Source organism: Rhipicephalus sanguineus, chromosome 1 (assembly GCF_013339695.2).
Source record: "Rhipicephalus sanguineus isolate Rsan-2018 chromosome 1, BIME_Rsan_1.4, whole genome shotgun sequence".
Taxonomy (NCBI): Eukaryota; Metazoa; Arthropoda; class Arachnida; order Ixodida; family Ixodidae; genus Rhipicephalus; species Rhipicephalus sanguineus.
In genome coordinates this window covers 190,146,674-190,170,690 of record NC_051176.1, presented here as the reverse complement: position 1 = coordinate 190,170,690, position 24,017 = coordinate 190,146,674, and the positions used below count along the sequence as shown (strand labels likewise).

General features: G+C 41.5%; 1 protein-coding gene across 5 annotated transcripts in view; it reads left to right on the top strand.

The window, feature by feature from the left end:
- LOC119404214 (golgin subfamily A member 2) overlaps nucleotides 1-23,143 on the top strand; it is a 113,759-nt gene extending 90,616 nt beyond the window's left edge. For 4 of the 5 annotated variants that reach the window (XM_037670789.2, XM_049418307.1, XM_049418304.1 and 1 more), the window contains 5 exons: nucleotides 4,355-4,537; nucleotides 7,674-7,780; nucleotides 9,379-9,496; nucleotides 14,844-15,065; nucleotides 21,006-23,143. In XM_037670789.2, coding sequence (XP_037526717.1) covers nucleotides 4,355-4,537; nucleotides 7,674-7,780; nucleotides 9,379-9,496; nucleotides 14,844-15,049 — 614 coding nt within the window. In that variant the 3' untranslated portion in view covers nucleotides 15,050-15,065; nucleotides 21,006-23,143. The remainder of the gene's footprint in view (nucleotides 1-4,354; nucleotides 4,538-7,673; nucleotides 7,781-9,378; nucleotides 9,497-14,843; nucleotides 15,066-21,005) is intronic. The other variant, XM_037670782.2, reaches the window with a different exon arrangement.
- The last annotated feature ends 874 nt before the right edge of the window (nucleotides 23,144-24,017 follow it).

Here is a 24,017-nt window from a genome sequence, read left to right as displayed (position 1 = left end):
GTTACTGTTACAGTTCCAACGATCCTTAATGTAGTGATGGTGTTCCTCCGTTCCTCCCAAATGGAACTAGTTCCTAGAACGTCTTTCCTTGAAACGCCATTCCGTACAACACTGTTTTTTTAATCCTTTATACTTCCTGCTGCTAAAGTAATATCAGGGCCTTTCAGTACTTTTGTACTTGTCGTGAAACTCCCGCGTAACGCTATGGGAGAGCCTCATATAGCGCCTGCAGTTGCTGCGTCGTGGCATAGCATAGCTAGAAGGAGACGCAATAAGTGTTCTAGTCATTATGAAGGTGGCATGTTGCGGTGTCGGCATGGTGTGTGCATGCTTGTATTTGTTTCACCTTAACATGTCTCTCCGTGTGGTGACATCAATGTTTTTAATTTGCCATTGCAAAACAAGTACAGTTTGCAATAAACGGGACAAAAAAGACTGATGTACACACAGTGTTGGTCGTTGTTATTAGTCTTTCTTGTCCCCGTTTATTTTGAACTGTATTTGTTTTGTTATGTATTATGACCAAGCTTCCATGCTAGAACTGCCATAGCAGCAATGCTGAACACTTGCTGTGTACGAAGCTGCCACTCCAAATATAATGGTGTCGACGAAAAAGTATTATTCTGTTTACCAGCCTATGCGAAACTAAGCGACAGGTGGAACAGAGCCATCCTGCGACAAAGTACTGCTGGATTCTTGTTTGAATCGAATTAATAATAATAATAATATTAATAATAATATAATTGCTGGGATTTTACATGCCAGAACCACGATATGATTATTAAGCACGCCATAGTGGCGGACTGTGGGTTATTTCTGACCATCTAACATTCGTTAGTGTGTACCTAAGCACACAGGCAGTCTTTGCATTTCTCCCCATTGAAGAGCGGCTGCAGTGGCTAGGAATCGAGCCGTGCCCTCTTTTTAATTGAAGTATGTTCAATCGAAGTAAGTGCGAGAGACACTTCGATGCAGGCAACATTATTGGAATGCCAACCTTGAACTAATGGTCACTAAGACACTAAATATGAATGAATAAAAAAAAGGAAGCCTTGTAGGTACAAACTGATCAGTGTTATAAAAATGTATGTGTAAATGCAAGAAGTTTCGCTTGGAAATCGTAAATACTGCCTATATTTAGCACATGCTGTTCACAGCTTCCTCTGCAGTAGGTGCCAAGATGGCTTCATGTTCTGACTTGCTTGTTTTGCACACGAAATTCTCATTGGCAGCTTCGTGATGCCCCTGAATAAATAGGCAATTAGTGGGAGAATAAGCATTGTGGACCTTCAGCCCGTGATGGGGCCCACCATAACTTCTTGTGCAAGTGATGTTAATATGTGGGTCAGCTAAACTTATTCATGGTGTAATGCACAATTTAAGCTTGACTTTTAAACTATACACCGGGATCAATAAACACTGGTGTTGGTATGAGCACAAGGGCAATTGCATCACTTGACAGGCAGCCTTGGATGGACCATTGCTAAAGATTAATGACTTGATTTAGTAAACAACCCACACGCTATGCTATTTGGTCAACACTCATCGCTTCTATGTTCAATTAGCGAACACGCGAACACATTGAAAAAAATATGAGCAAATTTTTTTTTTTTTCTGGACCCACGCGAATGCGTGACTGCCCTTCCAAATACGGCAGATCGTCCGCCTTCTACTCACGACGGCACCTCTGACACCACTTTTGTCTCCATATAAAATTTTGGCAGGAGTTTCATGACCAGAAGAAAAGTATTAAATGACCCTGGTAATATTATCCGCAAATTTTTACTGTTATAATATCCCTTTCTTTTAAATCGAAACCACAGTTTCTGAGCACATATTTTATGTATAAATTAAATAAGTATGGGGAAACAATACAATCTTGCCTAATACCTTTTCTAACTGCCAGTCTGTGCTACCAACATATGTTTTAGCAAGAGCTAAATGCGTCTTGTGGAAAGGTTTGTTTAGTAGAATTACAAGGCTTTCAGGAATTCCCATTTTTCTAAAATACACTGAGGGTTTGGTGTCATCAACTGAATCAAAAGATTCACTATAACTGATCAAACAAAAGTACAAAAGTTTTTGATATTTGTTTACACTGGGCCCTATATACTTTTCCTTGTCTACCCTAGTCTGATTGTGATAATTATAGTAGCGTAAAGAAACAGGACACAAGAAAGGCACGAATAGACACACACTGTGCCTTTCTTGTGTCCTGTTTCTTTGTGCTACCATAGTTATCAAAAATACGCCATACCAATAAGCCTGAGTTGCACTTTTAATACCCTAGTCTGTTTTTGCCAATTAGTGATTTTGTGTATGCTTTGTAATTATTTGATTCGGCCAACATTCTTCCTTGTGCTATGCTAACTGCTTCCTTTGAGATGCACAAGATTTTCTTCTTGCTTTTCTTTTTTCGGAATGTGTTCTTCAGCTTTTTTGGCAATAAAAATTTTTTTATATCATTCCAAAGCTCATTAGGAACCCTGTCAGTGAGATCGAAATCTTTAAATGGATATCTGACAGCTACATTACATTCATGTAGGACACGATCAAGATTGTCATGAGCAGGTATAGCTGTCTTTTTAACCTTGAATGGTTTTACATACCTCTGCAATTAGTAGTTGATGATCTGATCTGAAATCAGCTTTAGGGAGCACTCTGCATTTACTGAGCTTCTGAGTCTGTCACTTGCTATTATATAATGAAATAAATAAAGAATCAGATTACTATACCGACCACCTGTAGAGGTTTATGTATAAGGGTGTCCCAGCTATCGAGCACCAAGATTTTAAAATATAGGAACTGCGTTACACATAGAAAACCTTGTAGATATTTTCACGTTCAAAAGAAAGGCTATGCTTACAAAATGAAGGTGTTGAGGCCCGAGTCCCAAAAGGGGTCAACGCAGCGCAGTCAAAACCAAGGCACTGGCACATGAACTACTGCATCTTCAGCTGCTTTTTTCTCACAGGTGGATTAAATGCATGGCATTACCTCTCCTTCTGGAAGAGCATCGCCTCGGTGCTAAATGAAGCATTTACGATAGTCATAAAGATCTAATGTCCCTAAAACCATGAATGTCACAATGTGTAGTGCTTTTGTACGCGAATATTATGTAAGGCAATGCCTCATCCCACATCTTGTGCTGTACATCTATGTACACTCGTGAGCAAAAGTATACGGACCATTGTTGTCCGTATACCTTTGCCGTCTACGCCGACTAGTGGCGAGCCGTCTGCTGTCAAGAGCATTTCTCTGACAAATTCCGTCAGGATAATGCTCTCGACAGCTATTCCGTCAAAGCAATGTTCTCGACAGCAGACGGCTCGCGACTAGACGACGTATACAGCGATTTCGGCTCGTGCTTCCATGGTCCGTATATACTTTTGCTCACGGGTGTACATAGGCAGCTCATAGGCTGTTGTCTTGCAATAGATGGTGTAACTTAGGAAAACGTGTTCAAGTACCCTTGAAGACGCAAGTGGCAAGTTTCTGCCAGTAGTAAAGCTTGCATACCCTAGCAAGGGTTCGGGTGATGCCCAAGTGGCCAGATAGAGGTTCGTCGTGGCAGGCGAACAGAATTTTGTCATGCAGCTCTGCTGGTATGACCAGTAGATAAGTTTTGTTGCTGGCAGCAGCGTTATTCTTGTACAACGCTCACTGTCACAAACAAAAGGACGAAAATCTGCGAGCTATGTGCTGAGGCAGAAATACATTGCAGCCCTCTAGATTTTCAATTATTGGTTGCAATTCAGCATCTGCTTGCTGAAGCCCCAAGGAAAGTGCTGTCACCTTCAAGGTTTTGATTGGTGGGTTCAATAGGCGTGTGTGACGTGTTGATGTCTTCGGGTGTGCGAACTGACTTATACATGATGGTGACGTCGTATTCCTGCAAGTGTAGGCTCCACCGTGCTAGTCGTCCAGAAGGGTCTCTTAGTTTTGCCAGCCAGCACAGCGAGTGATGATCCACTGTGACCTTCAGTGGACGGCCGTAGAGGTAGGGTCTAAACTTAGCAAGTGCTCATACAACGGCAAGGCACTCTTTCTGCATGGTAGTGTAGTTGGACTCCAAGCGTGATAGGGTGTAACTTTCGTTAACCATAACCCTTTCAACGCCCTTCTACCGCCGTACGGGTACTGCACATTTCTGTGGACTGATGCTTGCACAAGTGCTTTCTTATTGTATTGAGAGTCTTTCGAATAAAAGCTAAGGTGGCTAATACCCCGAGTTTTTGTTTGCACCTCTGTACTAGAAAAAAAATTCGTCTTTCCATTGCACAAGCTGTTTTCTTTTTTTTCAAGGTGTTGTGGTATATATCTTGCACCATGTGATTATGGGTATACTTTACAGAGGAGTTCCTGTCACATGAGCAAGAGGAGATGACACGTGAAGGCTATGCCAAAATGAAACGAGCCATGCAGCAGCTTGAGGACCGCTTCAAGGCTACTATGGAACAGATAGCTGACCTGTCGGATCAGAAGCAGCAGCTGGAGCACTTGGTCACTCAGCTGCAAGGGGAGACAGATACCATAGGTGAGTGGCCATTCTTGGGTGCATACGTACTGCAGAGGAGCACCCAGTCATGGGTGCTCTGTTGCTGTGCTGATTGAGCCAGAAACTTTATTATTGCTACTGTGTGCTTGTGTAAGTGCCTGTCTTTATCTCTTGAAAGTAACATAAAGCTCGCGGACAGCACACAAGGATGTTTATCCTTGTGTGCATTTTGTGTAACTAGCCACATCATTTGGTGGCATGTTATAACTGCCACCATATGGTGTGGCAATCCAGCAAGTGGAGTAAAAATGGGGAACTGAGATGTGATCTTAACTTGTATCTATGTGTGTAAGAAAATAAACTATGCTTTTATCTGAACGAACTAGGGAAATGAGCTCTGTACACATATAGCATTGAGGTGCTGATACAAATGTCACATGCCCATGCAATCTATTCAGGCAGGTACTTTCGTAAAATCATAGAGACTGGCGACGTGTAAGAACCGACCTTAGAAGGTGCTGTGTCTCTCAGATTTTGTTGGATGTGAGAAGGTTAATTATCAAACTTCTTTTAACTCAAATAAATGTCTAAAGAATACTAAAATATACGTATAAATTTAACATAGCATGTCCATAAAATGAATGTCAGGTTTGAAAATGGTGTAGTATTGCTATAAAAAAGAGATTTTTGGTACTCGCCACATAATTAATGAGTAAATGAGTAAATGATTCGGAAAGCATTGCTTAGTTTTCATTGGTTACCCTCGTAATCTTCACCAGCTTATTTTATGACTACTGCAAGAAAAAAAGCCTCTCCCCCCACCCGTCCCCAGCGATCTCCAATTACCTTAATCTTGCATAAGCTAATCCCATCCTGTAATCGCAAAATTTATCACTATAATTGCTGGTGGCTCAGTAACCAGAGCAAGTGGAATTCTAAATCTTCAAATCAATAAAGACCTTAGGGTTGCAGCGTAATTTTCTAGGCATCATTGCTGTACACTTTTGGCTGGCTTCTAATTGTTATAGAAAAAAATGTAACTTTTTACAGTTACCAATTACTAGCCTCAGGAAATCCAGACAAGAGAGACATTCTGGAGATGATGGAGGCTTGAAGTGATGAGAAATAATTGAACAGGGAATGTCACTGGGGCCAACATTCTGGCAAGGGGAGTTGTCTTTGTCAAAGCAATAGCTGCCTGCCTTAGCAGTGCATTTGTGCATGCTTTGCTCACTCTCCCCCAACCTCAGAAGTGGAAAAGGAAAAGAGAAAGCAAGAGGGGTGAAGGGAAGAAAAAGACAGGAAGGGGCTATTGGGTTTAGTTGGCATGCCAAATAGGGAACTAAGGGAGGGGGAAAAAAAGAAGGGGTTGGAGGGGGGGGGTTGTACTGGCCTTGCCTACGGGTTTTGTTCGTATGACAGAGTACACCCTTGATCTAAAGTGGGGGCCGGGCAGGCAAGTGTGGTCGAGTGTCATTTTGTGCTCTATATCCCATGGTGGAAAGAAATTTCAGGAGGGAGGCACGTGCCCGGTGTGCTGCCCTTGGCTATGCCACTGGTCAGCCCGGCTAGTTCTAGGCAAATTTATTTATTTGTTTATTTATTTATAGGATACTGCAGGCCCATTGAGCGGCCCAAGCAGGAGTGGTTACATATACATTCAACTGAGCATTATACATTGTACACAGATCCGTGCAACAAAACAAAAAGGCAAAACAAATCACCATGCATTGTGATACACACAACAAAGGTAGAATGTATATACGCACGCGATTACTACAGTAATCATAAAATACAGTAGGTATGGTTACATCAAAACAAAACGACATACTAATACATCTATTTAATCATTTGCTCTATTAGCTCAGCACTATGCAACCATGTCAATGGAAGGGCATTCCACTCATTTGTCGTACATAGAAAAAATGAAAATTTAAGTGCATTGGTTCTGGTGCTGAAGGGCGTAATGCACTCAGCATGACGATGCCTCGTTTCTCGGGTTAAAAGGGGTGATATGTATTCATCTGGATTTAAAGCTATTTTTCTGTGTTTTAGCTGAAAAAGAAACTTCAGTCTCTGTATCGTATGCCGTAGCTGCAATGTTTGAATACCATGTTCACACATTAAAAGTGTTGGAGAGTCAGTTTTCCGATACTTTGAATAAATAAACCGTATAGCTTTTCGCTGAATCCTTTCGAGAACATCAATGATTTGTGTCATATGTGGGTCCCAAACAATAGCGGTGTATTCAAGCTTCGGTCGAATAATTGATAAGTATGCTAATTGTTTTGCCTAGCTGATGCTTGTTTTAATTTATGTCTGAGTAAGCAGAGTTTTCGGAAGGAGGACGCACATATGTCTGATATGTGTGAATTCCATTTCAGCATGTTTGTTATAGTGACACCGAGATATTTGTAGTTTGTAACTTCAACAAGCGGAATTGATGCAAGCGAGTACGGAAAGGAAAGACAATAGCTTTTTCTGGTTATTTTCATGAAAACAGTTTTCTGGGCGTTGAGAACCATTTTTCATTGCTCACACCATTTATGAATTTTCTGTAAATTATAATTTATGTATGCTGTTCTTATGCAAAAATGATCTGCAGGGGTCATTGTTCATATTTAGGTCTTAGAATTTTCATTATTTTACTCTTTCCTTCCTACGTGTGTGTGCATATGCATGTGTGTTCACATCGTGCAAATAAACTTTTGATTAGGCGTGTTAAGTCACATGACCATCTCTGCTTTTTATTATTATACCTCATATCTTATTGCAACATGTATTTAAAGAAGAAAAAATGCATAGGTGTGTCTCTATAGGGACCTTAAACAGTGTCCTTTTTTTGGACTTTATCATCCATACAAACCATGTTTTACTGTTCTTTTTTTTCTTTCTTTTTTTTTTTTAGTTCCATACAATCACCTGAGCCCGGGGTCATAAATTTTAGTGCTTAGCTATATTTTCTAGTGTGCTAAATGATTGCTCCAGCCATTCTAATGTCTTATGCTAGACCACAAGATAAATAAATAAATAAATGTTCGCATTATAAAAAAAAAAGCTTCCGATTTGCCTTAAATAGCTTAGAATTCTGTGTCTGGCATGACCAGCAGCGATTGAGAGCTTTTTTATTTTTAAAGTAATTGCGAATGTTCTCTCTTCCTCTATCCTTTTGCAGCTGACTACATTGCTTTGTACCAGGTACAAAGAGGTATTATGCGGAAGCGTGCTGCAGAGAAGGATGACTACATTTCACAGCTTGCTAAGGATCGGGAAGATCTCAAGGTTTTTAACCTTCTTTCTTTTTTGCACATCTCTATGAGTGGGGGTATAATTTATACAGTTCTCTTTGCCTTTTGAATACACCCTGCATGTCTGGAATATCTGTCAATGTTTTTTAATGTTTATAATCCATTTATATATTATAGAAATTGGGAGGGAGCTTAGCATCAAAGACAAATATGTAGACATTATGCAGTCCATGGTAAATGTACCATTTTCTTTTGAGAAAAATGAAATAATCAGTGAAACTTATAACTGAGGATGCTTTTGGCGCAAATCGAACTAGGACACACAACACAAAAGAACAGGACGGGCGCCGAACTTCCAACTAATTTTATTTCACAGCGGAAAGACGATCTTATAGCACAAGCCAAACCACATGATGAGTGCGCGTCCTGTTCTTTTGTGTTGTGTGTCCTCGTTAGATTTGTGCCAAATGTATCCTCAGTTATGAACCAGTACCAACTAGCTCAAACCAGAATTCTGCTAGAACAAGTGAAACTTAATTTTGGATGAAAGAAAAATGCACGGCCATCTGTGTAAATTATTTTTTGTGAATGCTTCATTTTTTTGTTGCTCACTCTCACCTTATTTCCATCCTTTTTGGTAACTCATACCCTGCCACTGTTAAACTTGGGTCCGTTAAAGGTTTTTTTAAATAGTATTAGCATTTAGGTTACAGAATAATCAAACCATTAACACCATAAATATAAATTAAACACAACCAAATGAATCCAACAGACAATTAAACCAAGGAAAGCACAGGGGACATTAATTGTTCTTTTCGACTGCAGTGTAATAATTATGGCGCAAACTGAAATGAATTAAAGTGCACGAAAAATCGTCCTTTCTGTCAATGGGATCAGAACCCATAACTTTCGAATTGCGTGTGCAATGCTCTACCAATTCAGCTACGATGGAAGGCGCTCGTTGTGTTTAACAAAGAAACGAGCCCCTAAAAAAAGATCTCCTTTCAAACACCATAAATTAAGAGACACACCTTGTGTCAAGGCAGCTACAGGCCCCTCCTTCTTAGCACTGCTTTTCCTTGTCAACTTATGGCTGGTGACGGCTACGCCTTCCACAGTTGCTGCTAGGGCATAGTCGAGTTCTATGCTGCCAAGTGCTGCAACTAGCTGCTCATGTTTTCTTCTCCAACATGCTGATAAGCTGCAAATGCTGTGTATGTGGACAAATTAAAGCTTTCTGAGAACAATCACCAATAAGTGTAAGTACGGGAATTGTGGTATCATCATGTATGGTATCCTTAAGTTTTGGCACTAGGCATGTTGATCTTGACTAGGTTTTTGTGATGCATCTGCTTATTGCAGTCGAAAAATTTTGCAATGAGGGTTTATACCCTGTCAAATGAAGCATTTTACTTAATTTGAAGTTAAATTGCAATTGGCTTTTAAGAAATGAATAAGAAGTTTTTTCCTGGTTGGAGTCAAGCTTCAAATAATTTTCAGTCACTAATTGAGAGAATGAAGGTCAGCGTCATTGCATGCACTCTAACTATTACAATATTCAGCATTTTGATGTATTTGGTGTCTTCAGCCTCGGTTACAAGGTTTTAACTGTGGCTTTCGCATTAATTCTAGGCCAAGTTGGCTGAATTACAGTGCCTCATTGTGCGCTTGTTGGAAGAGCGCCAACAGCAATCGGGTGAGCCCCTTCTGCCTCTTCCAGGGAAAGCCCTCACAGTGTCGTCGTTTGCTGGTGAGTGTGCATTTCTTATGTATCTGTTTTGTTGCAGAGAAAGGCATTGAAGAACATCTCAAAACTTATTTGAATTCGAATTTGAAAATTAGAAAGTAACATACTTTTCTTTGTGAAATCAGAGCATCTAAAATAATTTCACGCCATTTGCTATACAAGGGTGAAATTTATGTGCTTGTTACAAAAAACTGAAACAAGCATCTGGTGCAAATGCATACCTTTATGTTTGCAAGGCCAGCAGCCTTGTAGGAGCCTGTGATATGGCGGCATATTACAGAGATGGTCCCTACAGTTTATGCACCTGAGGGGAGAGAGCTGCGTGGGTTTCTTGGAACATTCCACTTCGTGTTAAATTTTTGCATGAAATGTACTTTAAGTGAGAAATGGTAACACGTTGATATGATTTTGTTGTACGGCTAAATGGGAGATCAGAATCTGGCTGTCTCTTGCTTAGATTTAAATGCTTAATTGCCATTTATCAACAGTGGGCAAACAAAGGCAAACACAATCTGTATTCACCTGTTGTTGATCCATTAAAGTGTCCCATCTTCCATTTAATTTTAAGTATAATTTAGAAACTCAGAGCTGCTATGCCATGAGATCATTACAACCTACTAGGAGCGGTTAAATGCTACCTAATAAACAAAACTCTGGAGCCAATTTTCAGTGTGCTACCCATATAAAGTTATCAAAACTTTCTGGATAAAGTTTTTATTAACTTTCTGGATATTTCATGGTTTATTCTTACTATTCTGAACCTGAACTGAAAATTACACCAGTGCCATAATTTACGTGAGTACTGAGCCATGCTCTCAGCCAGTTATCTTGGCATATGTATGAACCTAACTGAAACTGTACACTGGTATATTTTTGGGTGCCCTCTTTTTCTAACGCACCCTTAACGCCTGTTAAGACCAGAAGGAAATTAAATCAGCTAGTCAATAGAAACACTGCATAGTCTTAGAAGTTCAAGGCACCTTGACCAATATTCCTGGACTTTTGAAACTTAGCTATGATCGTCTTGATTGAATAAACACCTTAAATGTCGTCTGAGATGCGTGAAACTGGGAATGGTGGTTGTTTTATATTGGGCTTTATCATACATCCGTTAAGAAAAGTTAAGAAAAGTCAACTGCAAATGCTAAAAAGCTGTTTAGTGTGGACACGTCTTGTAAATAAAAGAAAGTTTCATCAGCAGAGGAAGCTGAAAAAAAAAAGTGGTAGGTTTTTTTTTAAAATGAAGGCATTGCTGCCACAACTACATGAGCCATCCCGAGGATATAAATACAGTACACAGTATGCACTGTACAAAAAACTCTGTAGGCTCAAGAAGTGCATATTAGTGCCAAAGCAGGCGTTTTCACAGATATCTGCAAGAAAGTGATCACAGCAACTTGTGTTTTCGGCACCGAGTACAATGTCACAGGTATGCTTCTCAATCATGGTGGCCTTATTTTGACGAAGGCAGAATGCAAAAGTGCTCTTCCCCTATGCTTTAGTTATGTTTTAAAGAAGCAACGTTGCTTGTTGGGCGAGTTGGAACGAGTCAGTCATAGCGTAGTTCAGCGCAAAAAACAGGCTTATCAAAACAGCGCATGCGCTGTGTCCTTGTCCTCTCACTCGTCTGTTGCCTGTTTTTTGCGCTGAACTACGTTATGTTTTAAAGAACCCTGGATGTTACAAATTAATCTTAACGCAATCTGTTACAGCATCCTTCATATCCCATTGTGCAATTTAAGAATATTAACCCCAAAATTGAGCATTTACACTCTTTCAATTTTAGGCTTAGGTCGTTTGTCATCATTTTAACAGGTATGCATGTCTTAACTGAGTTGCACTTGTGGCTAAATACAGGGGAAATGGAGGCTTGACTGAAACACACACTGGTTGACGTACCTCTTGCTACCTATAAATATCCTTATTGTGGGCTATTAGAGGTATGCGCTTTCTTGGAATCATGCTTGCGGACATGTGCATATCTGTTTTTTTCGGCAAGTATTTCTGGCACAGCGTAATGGCAGATCTATGTGCTTTCTCTAATTTGTTGTGAGGTGGTTTCAACTGATGTTACCTCTAGTCACAGGGCAACTGGAAAAGTAGTTACAAGTAGTTCTATGCTTTGTTCTCAGCGTAAGACGACACAAAGCAATAGCAGATTTCACCGTTTATTTATTGCTGTGAAGATAATGGGCAAGTAGCAAGTGCAAGTTCGGATCAAAGCAGGCGGTCTCGTCTGCATTGGCACTGCCACGTTGCTTCATAACCACAGTTACTGTTTGATTACCAACACAATAATTAAAGGTATATGAAGCACATGCAACGTGGGATTAACGTATCATGTATTGCTGTGACACAGCATGTGCAAAACACGAAAAGAAATGGCTCAACCTTGCCAACTGTAAGGAAATTACAAATAGAACTATGTTTTGCTGCGCAAGCACGTGGCTTGCTTACATTTCGTAGCTTTCACCCTGCTGCAACCATTGGGATATAGAGAATAGTGCTGCTTCTGGGGCATGCAAAGCATGTTGCTGATGCTGTGGTGTGGACCAGGACCTCTGCCGACTGGTTCTGAAGTTCTGTCTCGTGAAAGCATGGGGAACTGATGTGACAGTCTTGGCATCTTGCATGTTTTCATGTCTTCAGCAGGGTGCCACAGGGATGTGGCAAAGCCTGGGTGGAAAGGGGGGCTTGGGGGTTCCGCCCCCCCCCCCCCCCCCCACACACACACACCTCAAAGTTTTTGCATATTGTACATTTTTTAATTTTACATCATCAGCAACCCAGACTACAGGCGTTGGAGCAGGAGTCACGACTTTCTTCATGTGATTTTGAAGTTTAGCATTCATAACAGACACGTGCACGCTAGTGTCAATTAGAGCCGTAACTGGTACACCACCCACGTCTACATTGATGAAGTTCTGATGCACGGGCAGGGTACATGCACACATACAAACACATACACGACCATGCATGAAGGGGGGTCAGACCCCATACTCTTCCAGCAGCTTAAAATTGTCCATCACTTTATCATGTTGCCTCAAGCTAGCAACCGTGTTGCAGGCCACAATATCTGTCTGTTGCTTGAGCAGCCTTCCAGGCAAAATGCATCCTTCATTGGGTCCAGTGCTAGGTTTTTTGTCAGTGTTGGCAAATGGAATAACAGTATGTGATTCATGCCTATTGCCAACACTCCCAAGCCAATCTGCAAGGACATGTCTGTGGCTGTCAGGTAGTCTTTGCTAAGCACAATGTCCTGGCACAAATGTAGCCACTGCCATCCCACTTCATTCCGCACGTGGTAGCTGTTGTACTTCTTGGCTCCCCAAGGCCATGGCACACTGGTTGCTGGTAGACCGAGTAGGGTCACACTAGACCCTGTGTTGAGCAGAATGTGGAATGTATTTTATCCTATTGGAACGTCTATGAGCTGCTGTTTCCCTCCGGCTGCAGATGCAGTTTGCATAGCAGCACTGTGAGCACCTGCTGTGCCAGTACCTAGTGCCACCCATTTCTAGACCATTGGGCTTGAAAGTGTCCTGGCCAGTTGCACTGGAAGCAAATAGTGCAGTCCTGGTGCCATCTGTGTGCGCAGTTGCTTACAGTGTGGCCAGTGCTACTGCATTGTTGACAAACAATATCGTTTTACACTCTTTGCAGTTGTCACCTCACTGGTGGTTAGTTAAGCGTCCACATGCACTCAGGTACCGAACTGGTCATAGCTTTCAGCGCAGAGAAGACTGCTGCCACATGCTGGGTCACTGTCATTTACTCAGAAACGCCATGCACTAAACATGAGAGGTTGTACGCAGGCCCGTAGCCAGGGGGGGGCCCTGGGGGCCTGCCCCCCCCCCCCCCCCCCCGAAAAAATTCCTGGCTACGGGCCTGGTTGTGCGTACGTGACCTGGTTTGTTATGGGTGGTGGAGGTCAATTCTGTGGTCAGCACTGTGCTCACTCCAAGAGGCCATTGGTCACAGTTGCAAGTGCCTTCAAGTTTGGAGAGGTCAACCTTGCTGCCAGATCCTGCCAGTGATGTGCATTTGGTGCAGAACTCGGTTCACCTTCACCAACTAGGGCACTTTCTATCTGATCCTGTCATATTGTGTGGCCGCCACATAGTAGATAAACTCATTTAAGTTCTGACAGTGCTGTGTGCATCGGTCCAACTCCCCCGTAAGTTGCAGCTTTTCATTGACAGAAGTGAACTACTTCCTGGAGGCATTGGCAAATGCGTCCGAGGAGTGGAAGGGCCCAGTGAAGCAGTACTGCTGGTGGTGGTGGTTGTGATGTTGCAGCAGGTAGGGTTAGCCTGGTCTACATGGCCGGCAATGGTTCCGCCTCAGCGTCCCGTGAATTGTAGGGGTCAGTCAACACGTCAAACAGCCCAGTGTCTCGCAGGAAGGCAACCAAAATTCGTTGCACGCTCCTCCTTGTTGCCGCAGGCCCTTTGGGAAAACGACATCTTAAGATGTCCAGTGCCTATGACAACTCCTTTGCAGGCTGCAGACCATTGCTGCTCTGTCCCCATCAAACTGCGGGCAAAGCCAAATAAAGTCTTCAATGTCGCCATTGTCGCTGCAGAAGGCACAGAGCTTGGACGCGCATTGCCCAGTCTTGAATTACCAAGCCGGTTTGTATGCAGAGTCAGTTCTGATGCTGTAGAACAGCATCCCTTGTTCTCGAGAAAGTCCGTGGATCACACATGCTTGATGTGGAATCTTGTGGATTGCCCTGAAGTGATTGCAGATTACGTTTTTGTTATTCTGATAAGTCTTAGGAGGTCTTACTTTTTGAACACGTGTCCACGCTTCATGTGCACTTTGACACTCTTATCCAAGCTGGTCCCAGGGGCACAGTAGATGCAGCCTTCACTGCTGATGGCCACTCACAGCCACTGCACACTACACGCTGTGACTTCTATGATAGTGCCTAGTGGGCGTTACCTACTTCCTCCATCATGGATGGATGTCGTCGCAAATTTCAGTTGCATCTACAAACATCAGCACTTTGCCAGTAAAACAAAACAACTTTATTGACGCACCTTTGATGAATTACTAGCTGAAAATTTTTGTTGTATCATGTATGTTCCATATGATCGACAATGTGTTTACAATAGACAGCGTGCATACATGTTCAAGTATAATGGCAAGTGCCTGAAATGCATTACAAACTTATTTATGAAATGGTTATATTTGCTCTCAACAGATTTTTTTTTGTTTATGTCTTGTGAACAGGGAATAACGTTTTAAATTTCTGTACCTACTAATGTTTACAATCTACAATTTATATGTGAAATGATTGAAGTTCATGTGGTAGAGCTAATCAATACTTTGCTAACATTTACAGATGCTCTTCAAAATGGACCAAACGCTGGAGATACTGGGAGCAAATCTTATAATGGCTCCTCAGATGAGAAGCAGGAAGATGTCACCGCACAAAAAATTATGCATCTGTTAACCGAGATTGAAAGCTCAAGTGCTGTTGATGGCTCACCTGTTCCGGACACGTTCCATCCATGCCCTGTGTGCTCAGGACGTTTGCTGACTGTCTAGGAGCAAACTGAGGCAGGTTTGTGTTTTGTAAAGTACTAATGAACAACATTTTGATTGCTATATCATCAATATAAAGGACATTGTTAAACAAAAATGCATTTTTTTCTGGTTTGGCAAGTTTTCTTTGCTTGCTATGATTTCTTTACTGACCCGGAATCAGTGTTGTAAGCGCTACCAGAAAAAAAGGTAGCTAAATATGTTACTCGTTAGGCTAACAAAAGAGGAACGTGTTATTGCTGTACGTTACCTATAAAAAAAAAAGTAACGCGTTAATTACCGTTACCGAAAAAAAGTAATGCATGTTACTTCTGCCGTTACTTCACTGTCACAAATTTTAATCAGTGCGCCTTCGCTGCAGAAACCCAGAATAACAATTTAATAAAGCTCATGTTTATATTTCACATAAAATCTCCAGCCCAAACAAACATTTTAGCTGAAATACTGATATAAGGAGAATACTTTGCACAAGTGTGCCGAACTTTAGCAATATTATGACGGCCTAGAGAGAGAGATAAAAGAGGAAGGCTGGGAGGTTGACCAGGTGTTTGCATCCGGTTTGCTACCTTGCACTAGGGTGGGGATATAGGGGTCAGAAAGTGGGAAAGAGGGCATAGAGAGAGAGAGAGAAAACAAAAAGAACGGAAAAATAAACGCACATGCACACAGGATAAAAAAATGAACAACACACACAGTAAGGGCATTCTGATTACAGTTGTTCAGAAAGACCGGTCGATTGCAAGAAGCACAGTAGCGCTTGCAGGGCCTTCGTCTGTGACGTTGTGTCATGGCAATGTCGTAGAATACTCTCTTCCAACAGAGGTTGGTCGTTTAATTTGTTGAGCACGTTGCAAAGGGATAGTCGCTGTGTACTGTACTGTGGGCAGTCGCAAAAGTTATGTGCAATGGTTTCTTCATTGCCGCAGTGGTCACAGGCTGTTGTGTCAGCCATCCCAGTGAAGAACACATGGGCGTTGGTAAACGCAACGCCCAACCATAGTCTACACAAGTGGGTAGCGTCTGCTCGGTGAAGCTTCGATGGGGTTCGAAGACTTAAGGTTGGGTCAATTGAGTGCAATCAGGCATGCCTGAAGTGCGGCTCATTCCACTGCGACATGGTGCATTGGCGAGCAAGCAATTGAAGCCTCTGTGCAGCTTTGGTCCTAGAAAGCGGTAGGGTTAGTTCGTTTTCTTCTGTATGGGCTGAACGGGCAGCTTGATCGCCCTGCTTATTTACGATGACACCGCAGTGACTAGGTAACCACTGAAAAGTGACTTGATGTCCTTTGTCATCTGGTGGTGTATTACCTCTGCAGTGATCATTGTGATCTGTTGTGATCTGTTGTGATCATTGTGATCAGTGAGCTGGCCGAATAACTTGGCACGAAACTCTTCAGCCACGTCGACATCCGATTGCTGTTGAGACAGGGCTAAAGCGTTGAATGGAGACCGCTGGACAGGGGGCTGTTCGGAGCCCTCTTACGGTCCTCCATAAGTGGGATAAAGGCTTACAAGGGTCTAACGACTCACAGAAGGCAGCTCAACGTTGCGACTCTGGCTTGTCTATCCGGCGTTAGATCATCTTCTGTAAGCATCCAGCAGTCCGTAAATCGTACAGTGCCTTCGTGCATTGGTACTTTCATTCAGCATGTCGTCGGAGTGCCTGAAGTTGCTCTAATTCTACATCGATTTCCGTTACTTTCGATGAGCATGTGAGAGTACACATAGCGTCTTGCACTGTACTCTTGATTGTCTCTTCCAAGTCAAGAGAGATGTTGTCTTGACAATGTTCTTCCATAAGAGACTGAAATTTGATCCAGTCTACTCTTTGGATGATGTCGTGTACCTTGGAAGGCGACAGTCCTCTGGTCTTTACATATGTGGGAATGTGGTCACTCCCATGCATTTCTATGTCCGCAAACCACCCGTCACGTCTGATGAGGGTCTGTAAGGCAAAAGCCAAGTCAAGGCAGCTGCTGTATGTAGAGCCACGTAAAAATGTGGGACTGCCATCATTTAACAAGCAAAGCTCATTGTCTGAAGCAAAAGATGTCAGACTTCTGCCTTTCGTGTTGATCTTTGTGCTTCCCCAGTGTGTATGGTGGGCATTGAAGTCCCCAATGATGACCCATGGGCCAGTAGTGGATGACAGGATGTATCGTAGTCTTTTGTGATCAAATCTACTTGGTGGAGACAGCTAGGCGCCCACAACAGTGACAGTAAGACCCTTTTCCTTCACTGTTAGGCATACATATTGGTTCTCATCATCAGGTGGTACAGACTGAGGGATGTACGTGAGGCCACGGCGAGTAAACAACAGAACCTTGCTGTTTTCACCAACAGCAGCCGACATAAACATTTCATATCTGGAGAGTCTGGTTGCATTCGATAAGTTCAATTCGCAGATGACAATGATGGGAAACATATTGGTGTGCACGAACCTACGGAAATCGGCAGTGTGTGATCTCAGTCACTGGGCACACCAATGAAATATTGTTGCCTTTCATACCTCATCCCTGGAAGACAGTGGTTGGTGAGTTATTATCTACTGAAGGTTTGCCAGTACTGGACTCAGAGTGTCCAGTACTTGAAGTGCACTTCTGGCTGACGTTGTGTGCATGTCGTTTAACAATACACGAAAGGCATTATTTAAGGGTCGCAGAACAGCTATCACTTGCTGATCTGTACTCCACAACTCCTCTGTTGAAGCAGGTTGGTGTGATGGAGGCAACTTCTGCTGTGATTCTTCCACAAGTTGCGTATGTGTAAGTGGCAGCCATTCCTTGGTAGAGAGACATCTGCTCGTTTTCTCTTTTCGAATGTCTGCATTTGCCATATTGTTAACTGTAGCTGGCGGTATTCCCGGAAGAGGTGACTTACTTCTTAAAGTTGACGTTGTCTGTCGTGAGGACAGCGACGTCATCTTTGCTGGACTGTTTCAGCGGCTTCTTTGTGGATTGAGCTGTCTCGCACCATTTGCTTAAGAATAGAAATCTCTTTCATTATGTGCGTACAGTCTTTAGAAGAAGCACTGTGAGCACCTTGACAGTTAGGACACTTCAACATGGTTGCGCTACAGTTGTCTTCTAAGTGCAGTTCTGCGCATTGGGGGCCACACTGCAGAGTTCCTGCAAACACACTTCACATGGCCGATCTTCTGGCAGTTGAAGCATTGCATAGGTCTTGGAATAAATGGTCAAACCTGGTGAGGAAATTGGCCAACCTTCACGTAGGAGGAGAGACAGTCACCTTTGAACGTTATTCTCACACAACGTGTGTTACCAAGGCGGCCGACGTTCACAATAATGTTAACTGTAGAGTTGTGTGGGATGGCTTATAATTTTGTGGCACATGGTAAAGCCATTTCGTAAAGTGACAATAAACAGAAAATGAGATTTCATCATCAACGCTCTCAGAAAACAAAACATCACTGATCTCTCAACAAATTTACTGTAATTCTGATGGTGAGCTTCTAGTAATGTACGAAATATATGCACAGCTTTTGTAGCAGTAAAGAAATGCTTAAATTGCATATTTCCGGGAAAATGTTTGCAATATACATAATATACCTCCCTTCCATCTATACATTTACCGGGAAAATTGCGAGGTCTATGTGAAGTGTTCAAGGTCAGCCTTGCTTGCTCAAGAATTCAACAACCAGAAAAGTATACAGTTGCAGACATAAAGAAGATTTTATCTTGAAAACAAAACTGAAAAACAGTGCCATACTATTGCAGGAACAACTTGCTGGCGACTACAACTTGTCAAATTTAAGCAACAGCTCTATTTCAAAGCTGTCGTCACACAGATTGCCTCACTTCTTGGTGAATACGTCCGCACCTAAGGTAAATAGGCGCTCAATGGACGCATTAGATGACGCTGCTATTCTCAACGCCTGGCAGGCCTATAGCAGTCCACTGCTGCGACAATTGATAGCTCTGGCAATGGGCACCTACGAGATGAAGGAGTTTTGTGTAAAATTCCTAGCATAATTCGAATAAATAGTAACTAGTAATCTGACATCTCACGTTACTGAAAAATGCTAATGGAAGTACGTTACCCGTTACAGTTTCAAAATGGTAACAATTATGTTAATAAGTTACTGAAAAAAGTTGCACTTTACTGGTAATGCCATTACTTGCGACACGTTACCGCCAACATTGCCTGGAATTAACATAAGGATGCTTGCAATTCATGAATAATGCGGTCGAATCACCGAGTCTACCAATCACACAAAATTAAAACTGAAATTATACATGTGTAATGCCGATCTATCACACAGGCAGATGCAAACTCCTTTGAAATCCATAAATATAAAACTCTATAAAAAAGATTTAGGTTAGATTGTTGTAACCATGTTACATAGCACTTGACGAGCTTGGAAAAGAAGCTGCAAGGAGCCCATTAACTGCTGCTGTGCTTACACCTGTTTACAAATTTTTGTGTCTAAGAACCCTTTAAATGTCATACATTATTTTTAGGAAATCCATAATTGATTAATATATAAGCAACATTATGTTTTCATTCTTATCGCAGAAACCTGTGCCTGTGGTGACGATTGTTCTCGCAATAGCACACTTGTTTTGGTGAATATTTGTTGAGCCATGGCCACTGGTAGAGCAGCTGACCCAAGTACAGGAATTCTTTGCAATGTTCTTTGGAATTGCTATCCCCTGTCTCACTCACTCCATAATTATTGGGTTGATTGCAACACTTGCGTGTTCAGAATCTTTTCATAGCTTCATTTTGCTGATGGCGAGGGTACCCCCTTTAGTTGTCAATGGGAATTGCAGAACTCCCTTTGCAGAAAACTGCATTAAACTTCCTTACATGGAGGTTACGTGACACTGAGTGTACCTTTCTTACATAAAAATGAAGGAGTGTACTGGTGCCTGTATGACAGGAGTTTAAACAATGCCATGGCTACAGCAACAGCACCATCGCCACCTGTACAGGTTGAAGGTGCACACTGTTTTCCCCATGCATTCTGCGATATTGCAATGCTTGGTTTCAGTATGGAGTCATCTGCTGCAAAGCTAGGAGCAATACATCAATTGGAAACAGTTATTGAGCAACGAGGTATAAAGCCTTGGTTTATCCACGCCCTGAGCTGCCGTTTCCAGCACTTGCGAGTCCTATACTTGCGGGTACTGTTTTTCTGTGCAGGACTGTGAAATTACTGTAGGGACTGTCACTTTTGCTGCTCTTTAGGGAGCTGATTCAAGCATATTAGTTTCATACAAAATCATGTTGTGCTGGTTTCATTTAGCCTTCACTTAGCCCTTGAACCACTTTAAACCTTCTTTGTTATTCTGGAGTTCGAGCAGAATTGTGGTGTTATGTGAATTATGATAAAAACAGAAACTGGAACTTAAAAATTTCATTTCAGTGCTGTAGTGGATAGACTTATGGAAATGGTGGTGTTTGTCACTGCAGGGTTCTTTCCTCTCTTACTATCCTCTTCCTTTGATAATGAGCGCTGTGGTGCGTACATGTGTTTAAAAAAGCTTTGTTAAACCGGAATTGTGATAGTATATTTGCATTTCAAAATGTGGTAAAAAAAAACTCACATCCATCAGTGGAGCTTGGCTGTGCCAAGATGTTTATCAGAGTGCGTCGAAGCACTCCAATAAATATAAACTCCATAGATGTTGCTTAGTAAAAACAGGTGTACATTTGCTAACATTCATATTTGACTCACATATTAACATACATGTCTGCAAGCCTGTCCAGGTCCCTTTTTGGCTTTGTTACCAAACTTCTTTTGCTCCTGTCATCTCTTTGGAGCAGATTTCTTAACGTATTAATTTGCATTCAAATTGGCAGCTGTCATGATTCTGTTGGGAACACTCTTTAGCCCTTCAAACTATGTAGGACAAATTTGAAAAGTTTCAACATTGACAGTGTGAGGCTGTTATGTTTTAATCCCTTTTTTCTCTCTCTTTTTCTTTTTTTTCAGTGTCATCTCTGTTGGATGTGGTGGAAGAAACCCAGCTTTATGTTAAACACATAAACGCACAGAAGTGTTTTGGTGTTACCGTCCCAGTCACGGAGGAACATTCCATCAGTGGCTATTGTTGGTTCATAAAGTGTAGCACAGGGCTCCAAGGAGCTGGAAGATAGACAGCCACAGTGCCTTGAATGTTTTAATATGTTGTATAGTGTATGTTTCCTCAAGCCCTTCAAAATGATACATATTTACCTCTTTTTTTTTCTTCATTGCTTAACTGCATGGCTGAGCTATGAGTCACTTTCCTTTGTGCACATGATTGTATTGCATGTGAAGCATGTTGTAGCTAATGCAAATCGATATTTTAGGACTCAAATCTCTGAAAATGTGTTTTTGATCATGTCCTGCTCATGCTGTAAAGCCTCACGAGGCCTTGTAGAGTTCTATGAAGAAGAACTTCAGGTTTTATGTGAACTCTTTGCAAAAACATACAGTTTATTTTGTTAACCTCCGAAAAGCAATTTGCACTGGGATGTTACATGCCTTAATACTGCCCAAGTAAACTAGGGAAAAAATATGCTAGGTAACTGTAAAAAAATTTGCCAGGTTTCGATTGTGTGCACGCTTCATCTTATAATTACATGTGTTATGTTTATTTCCTCTGCTTATAAGGTGATTGATGGTGAAACAGTTATATCTTGAAATTGAATGCTGCGGAACCATTCAAAGTAAATAGAAGTTTTTAAACCATAACACAATAGGAGCTAACAGCGACTTGTCGGACTTTTTTACCAAGTTTTCTTTTCAGAAAAAACAGACTTTTTTCAATTGCTTTCTTCTGTCAATTTTTTCCATGCAGTTTTTCACTCTGAAAAGTGTAGTGTAAAGTTTCACCTAAATTCATCCAGAACAAAGGAAAACTTGTTTAAGAAAGGTTTACTATCAACTCATGTTATAAATATATAATTGCTTGAACGCTTAGTAACTTCAGGAATTACGCTGTAAAATGCATGAGTGGCTTGCTTGGCTAGGTAGTTGAAAGCAAAATAAAAGCTCTATGACCCAGATGAGTAAAGACTATTTAACAACATTGATCCTACCAAACCTTCCATTATCATGACACTGCAGCTGCTTTTCGAAATAGCACTCTTTGGTATATCCCACTTCTTTCAGATTTATAACTTGCACTAGAGGCTGCATTTTGTAATAATTCTGATTTCCCTCATTCCTTTCACCTTTTATCATTTGCTTGTGTGCCGCTATGTGGCCACTGAGCATTAAATGACAATAATAGAATTGAGGCAAATAAAACCATTACACGTTATGTTCCCAGTTTTCTCAGTATTTTATTGCTTGATTTCTAATTTCGCACTTTTCACCTTTGAAAGCATTCACTTCTCAGAAGAGTTTAGAACAAGACAGCATCACTTCTGCACTACAGTGAAACCTGAGCATGTGAATAAGTAAAGGTCACGGTGGAATGATGAAGCCAAGTTGGTAATTTGCCTGGATGACCTTCATCCAAGCAATTTATGTATAAGCTGCTAGCATGAGTGTGGATTTTGTTTGGAAGTCAGTGATTGTTCGGGATATTTGTAGATCTACTGTGAAGATTACAAAACCTACATTTGTCTCCTTTGCAGCTATGCCTTTGCTTCCACTTTAACCATACAAGTAGGAATCCTGCAGCTCAAGAACGGCTTTTCTTTTCTTTTTTCTTTTGCAACCACATAGAGGTACTGATACATGTTACATTAGTCTGTCATCAACAATGCTATTTTTGTACTCTTTCTATACTGACTGGTTCTGTAAAGTTGACTATACTGAAACTGCTTCAGCTGTTAGGAGAGCTGTGCAGCTAATGATTTCTCATGTAGTGTGACATGATCATTTGCATGAAGGTGCATAGCTGTGATCTTGTAAAGATGCTTTGCTATTTGCAAACAGTAGAATGTATACGGAATTTATACTGTATGTGTAGGTAGCCTCTGTTCGAAGTGTCGATTTGTTAGTCCTGTTCATTATTTTCAATGTTGGAAGTACGCAAGTAAGGGTACATTATTTTTGTTGCAAATTTTGTGCATTTCAGTTTCTGTTCATTGCTTTTTTGTAAATGTGTGAAGGTTTAATAAATTTTTAATATGAGAGTTACTACTGGTCCTATTTTAAGTTTTTATGGGCTAGTTATACAGAACCATGTTGACTTATGTTTATTGAGTCAATTTGGTTGCAGTCACAATTTAAAGCAGCACTGCGTTTGTCTAACTTGTGCCTTTCTTCGTCCTCATTATTATCTGCACTGTTCTCTTCACTATGTTGTACCAACAAGCCCAAGTGGAAATTCTGCTCACCCAACTATAACATTTAAATTATGCTTCTACTATTGCTGGTAACTCAAACAACACAGCAGTTTATGGTAAGATAGATACGTGAAGTCATGAAACAAGGGATGTCGCTGGAACCGACATTTCAACATAGGAACCTGTCTTTGTTAGGGCAGATGTCCACCTCGGTGGTACAGTGGTTACAGTGCTCAGCTGCTGACCCAAAAGTCATGGGCTCGATCCTGGCTGCGGCGGTCACATTTCAAGGAAGAGGAAATACTTGAGGCTCGTGTACTGTGCGATGTCAGTGCATGTTAAAGAACACCAGATGGTCAAAATTTCTGAAGCCCTCCACTGTGGTGTGCCTCATGATCATATTGTAGTTCTGGCACGTAAAACCCTACATTATTATTATTATTTGTTAGAGCAGCATCTGCCTTGACCAAGACAAGTCCTCTTGTCGAAACGTTTGTTCCAGCGACGTTCCTTGTTTGACGGTTTCTGATAACTATTGCTAGTGTTCTTCAAGGGCAACTTAGACACCCTCCCAGAAAGGAAAAAAAGAAAAGGATGCATCCATAGCCTGTTGAGACCTTGAAAAAGATGACACATTTTCAAACAACATCTTGTTCGATGGTCTGTTGCAAAACATGAAAAAAACTGCTTGAAAGCAAAATGTCCGAGTACTGGAGAAAAC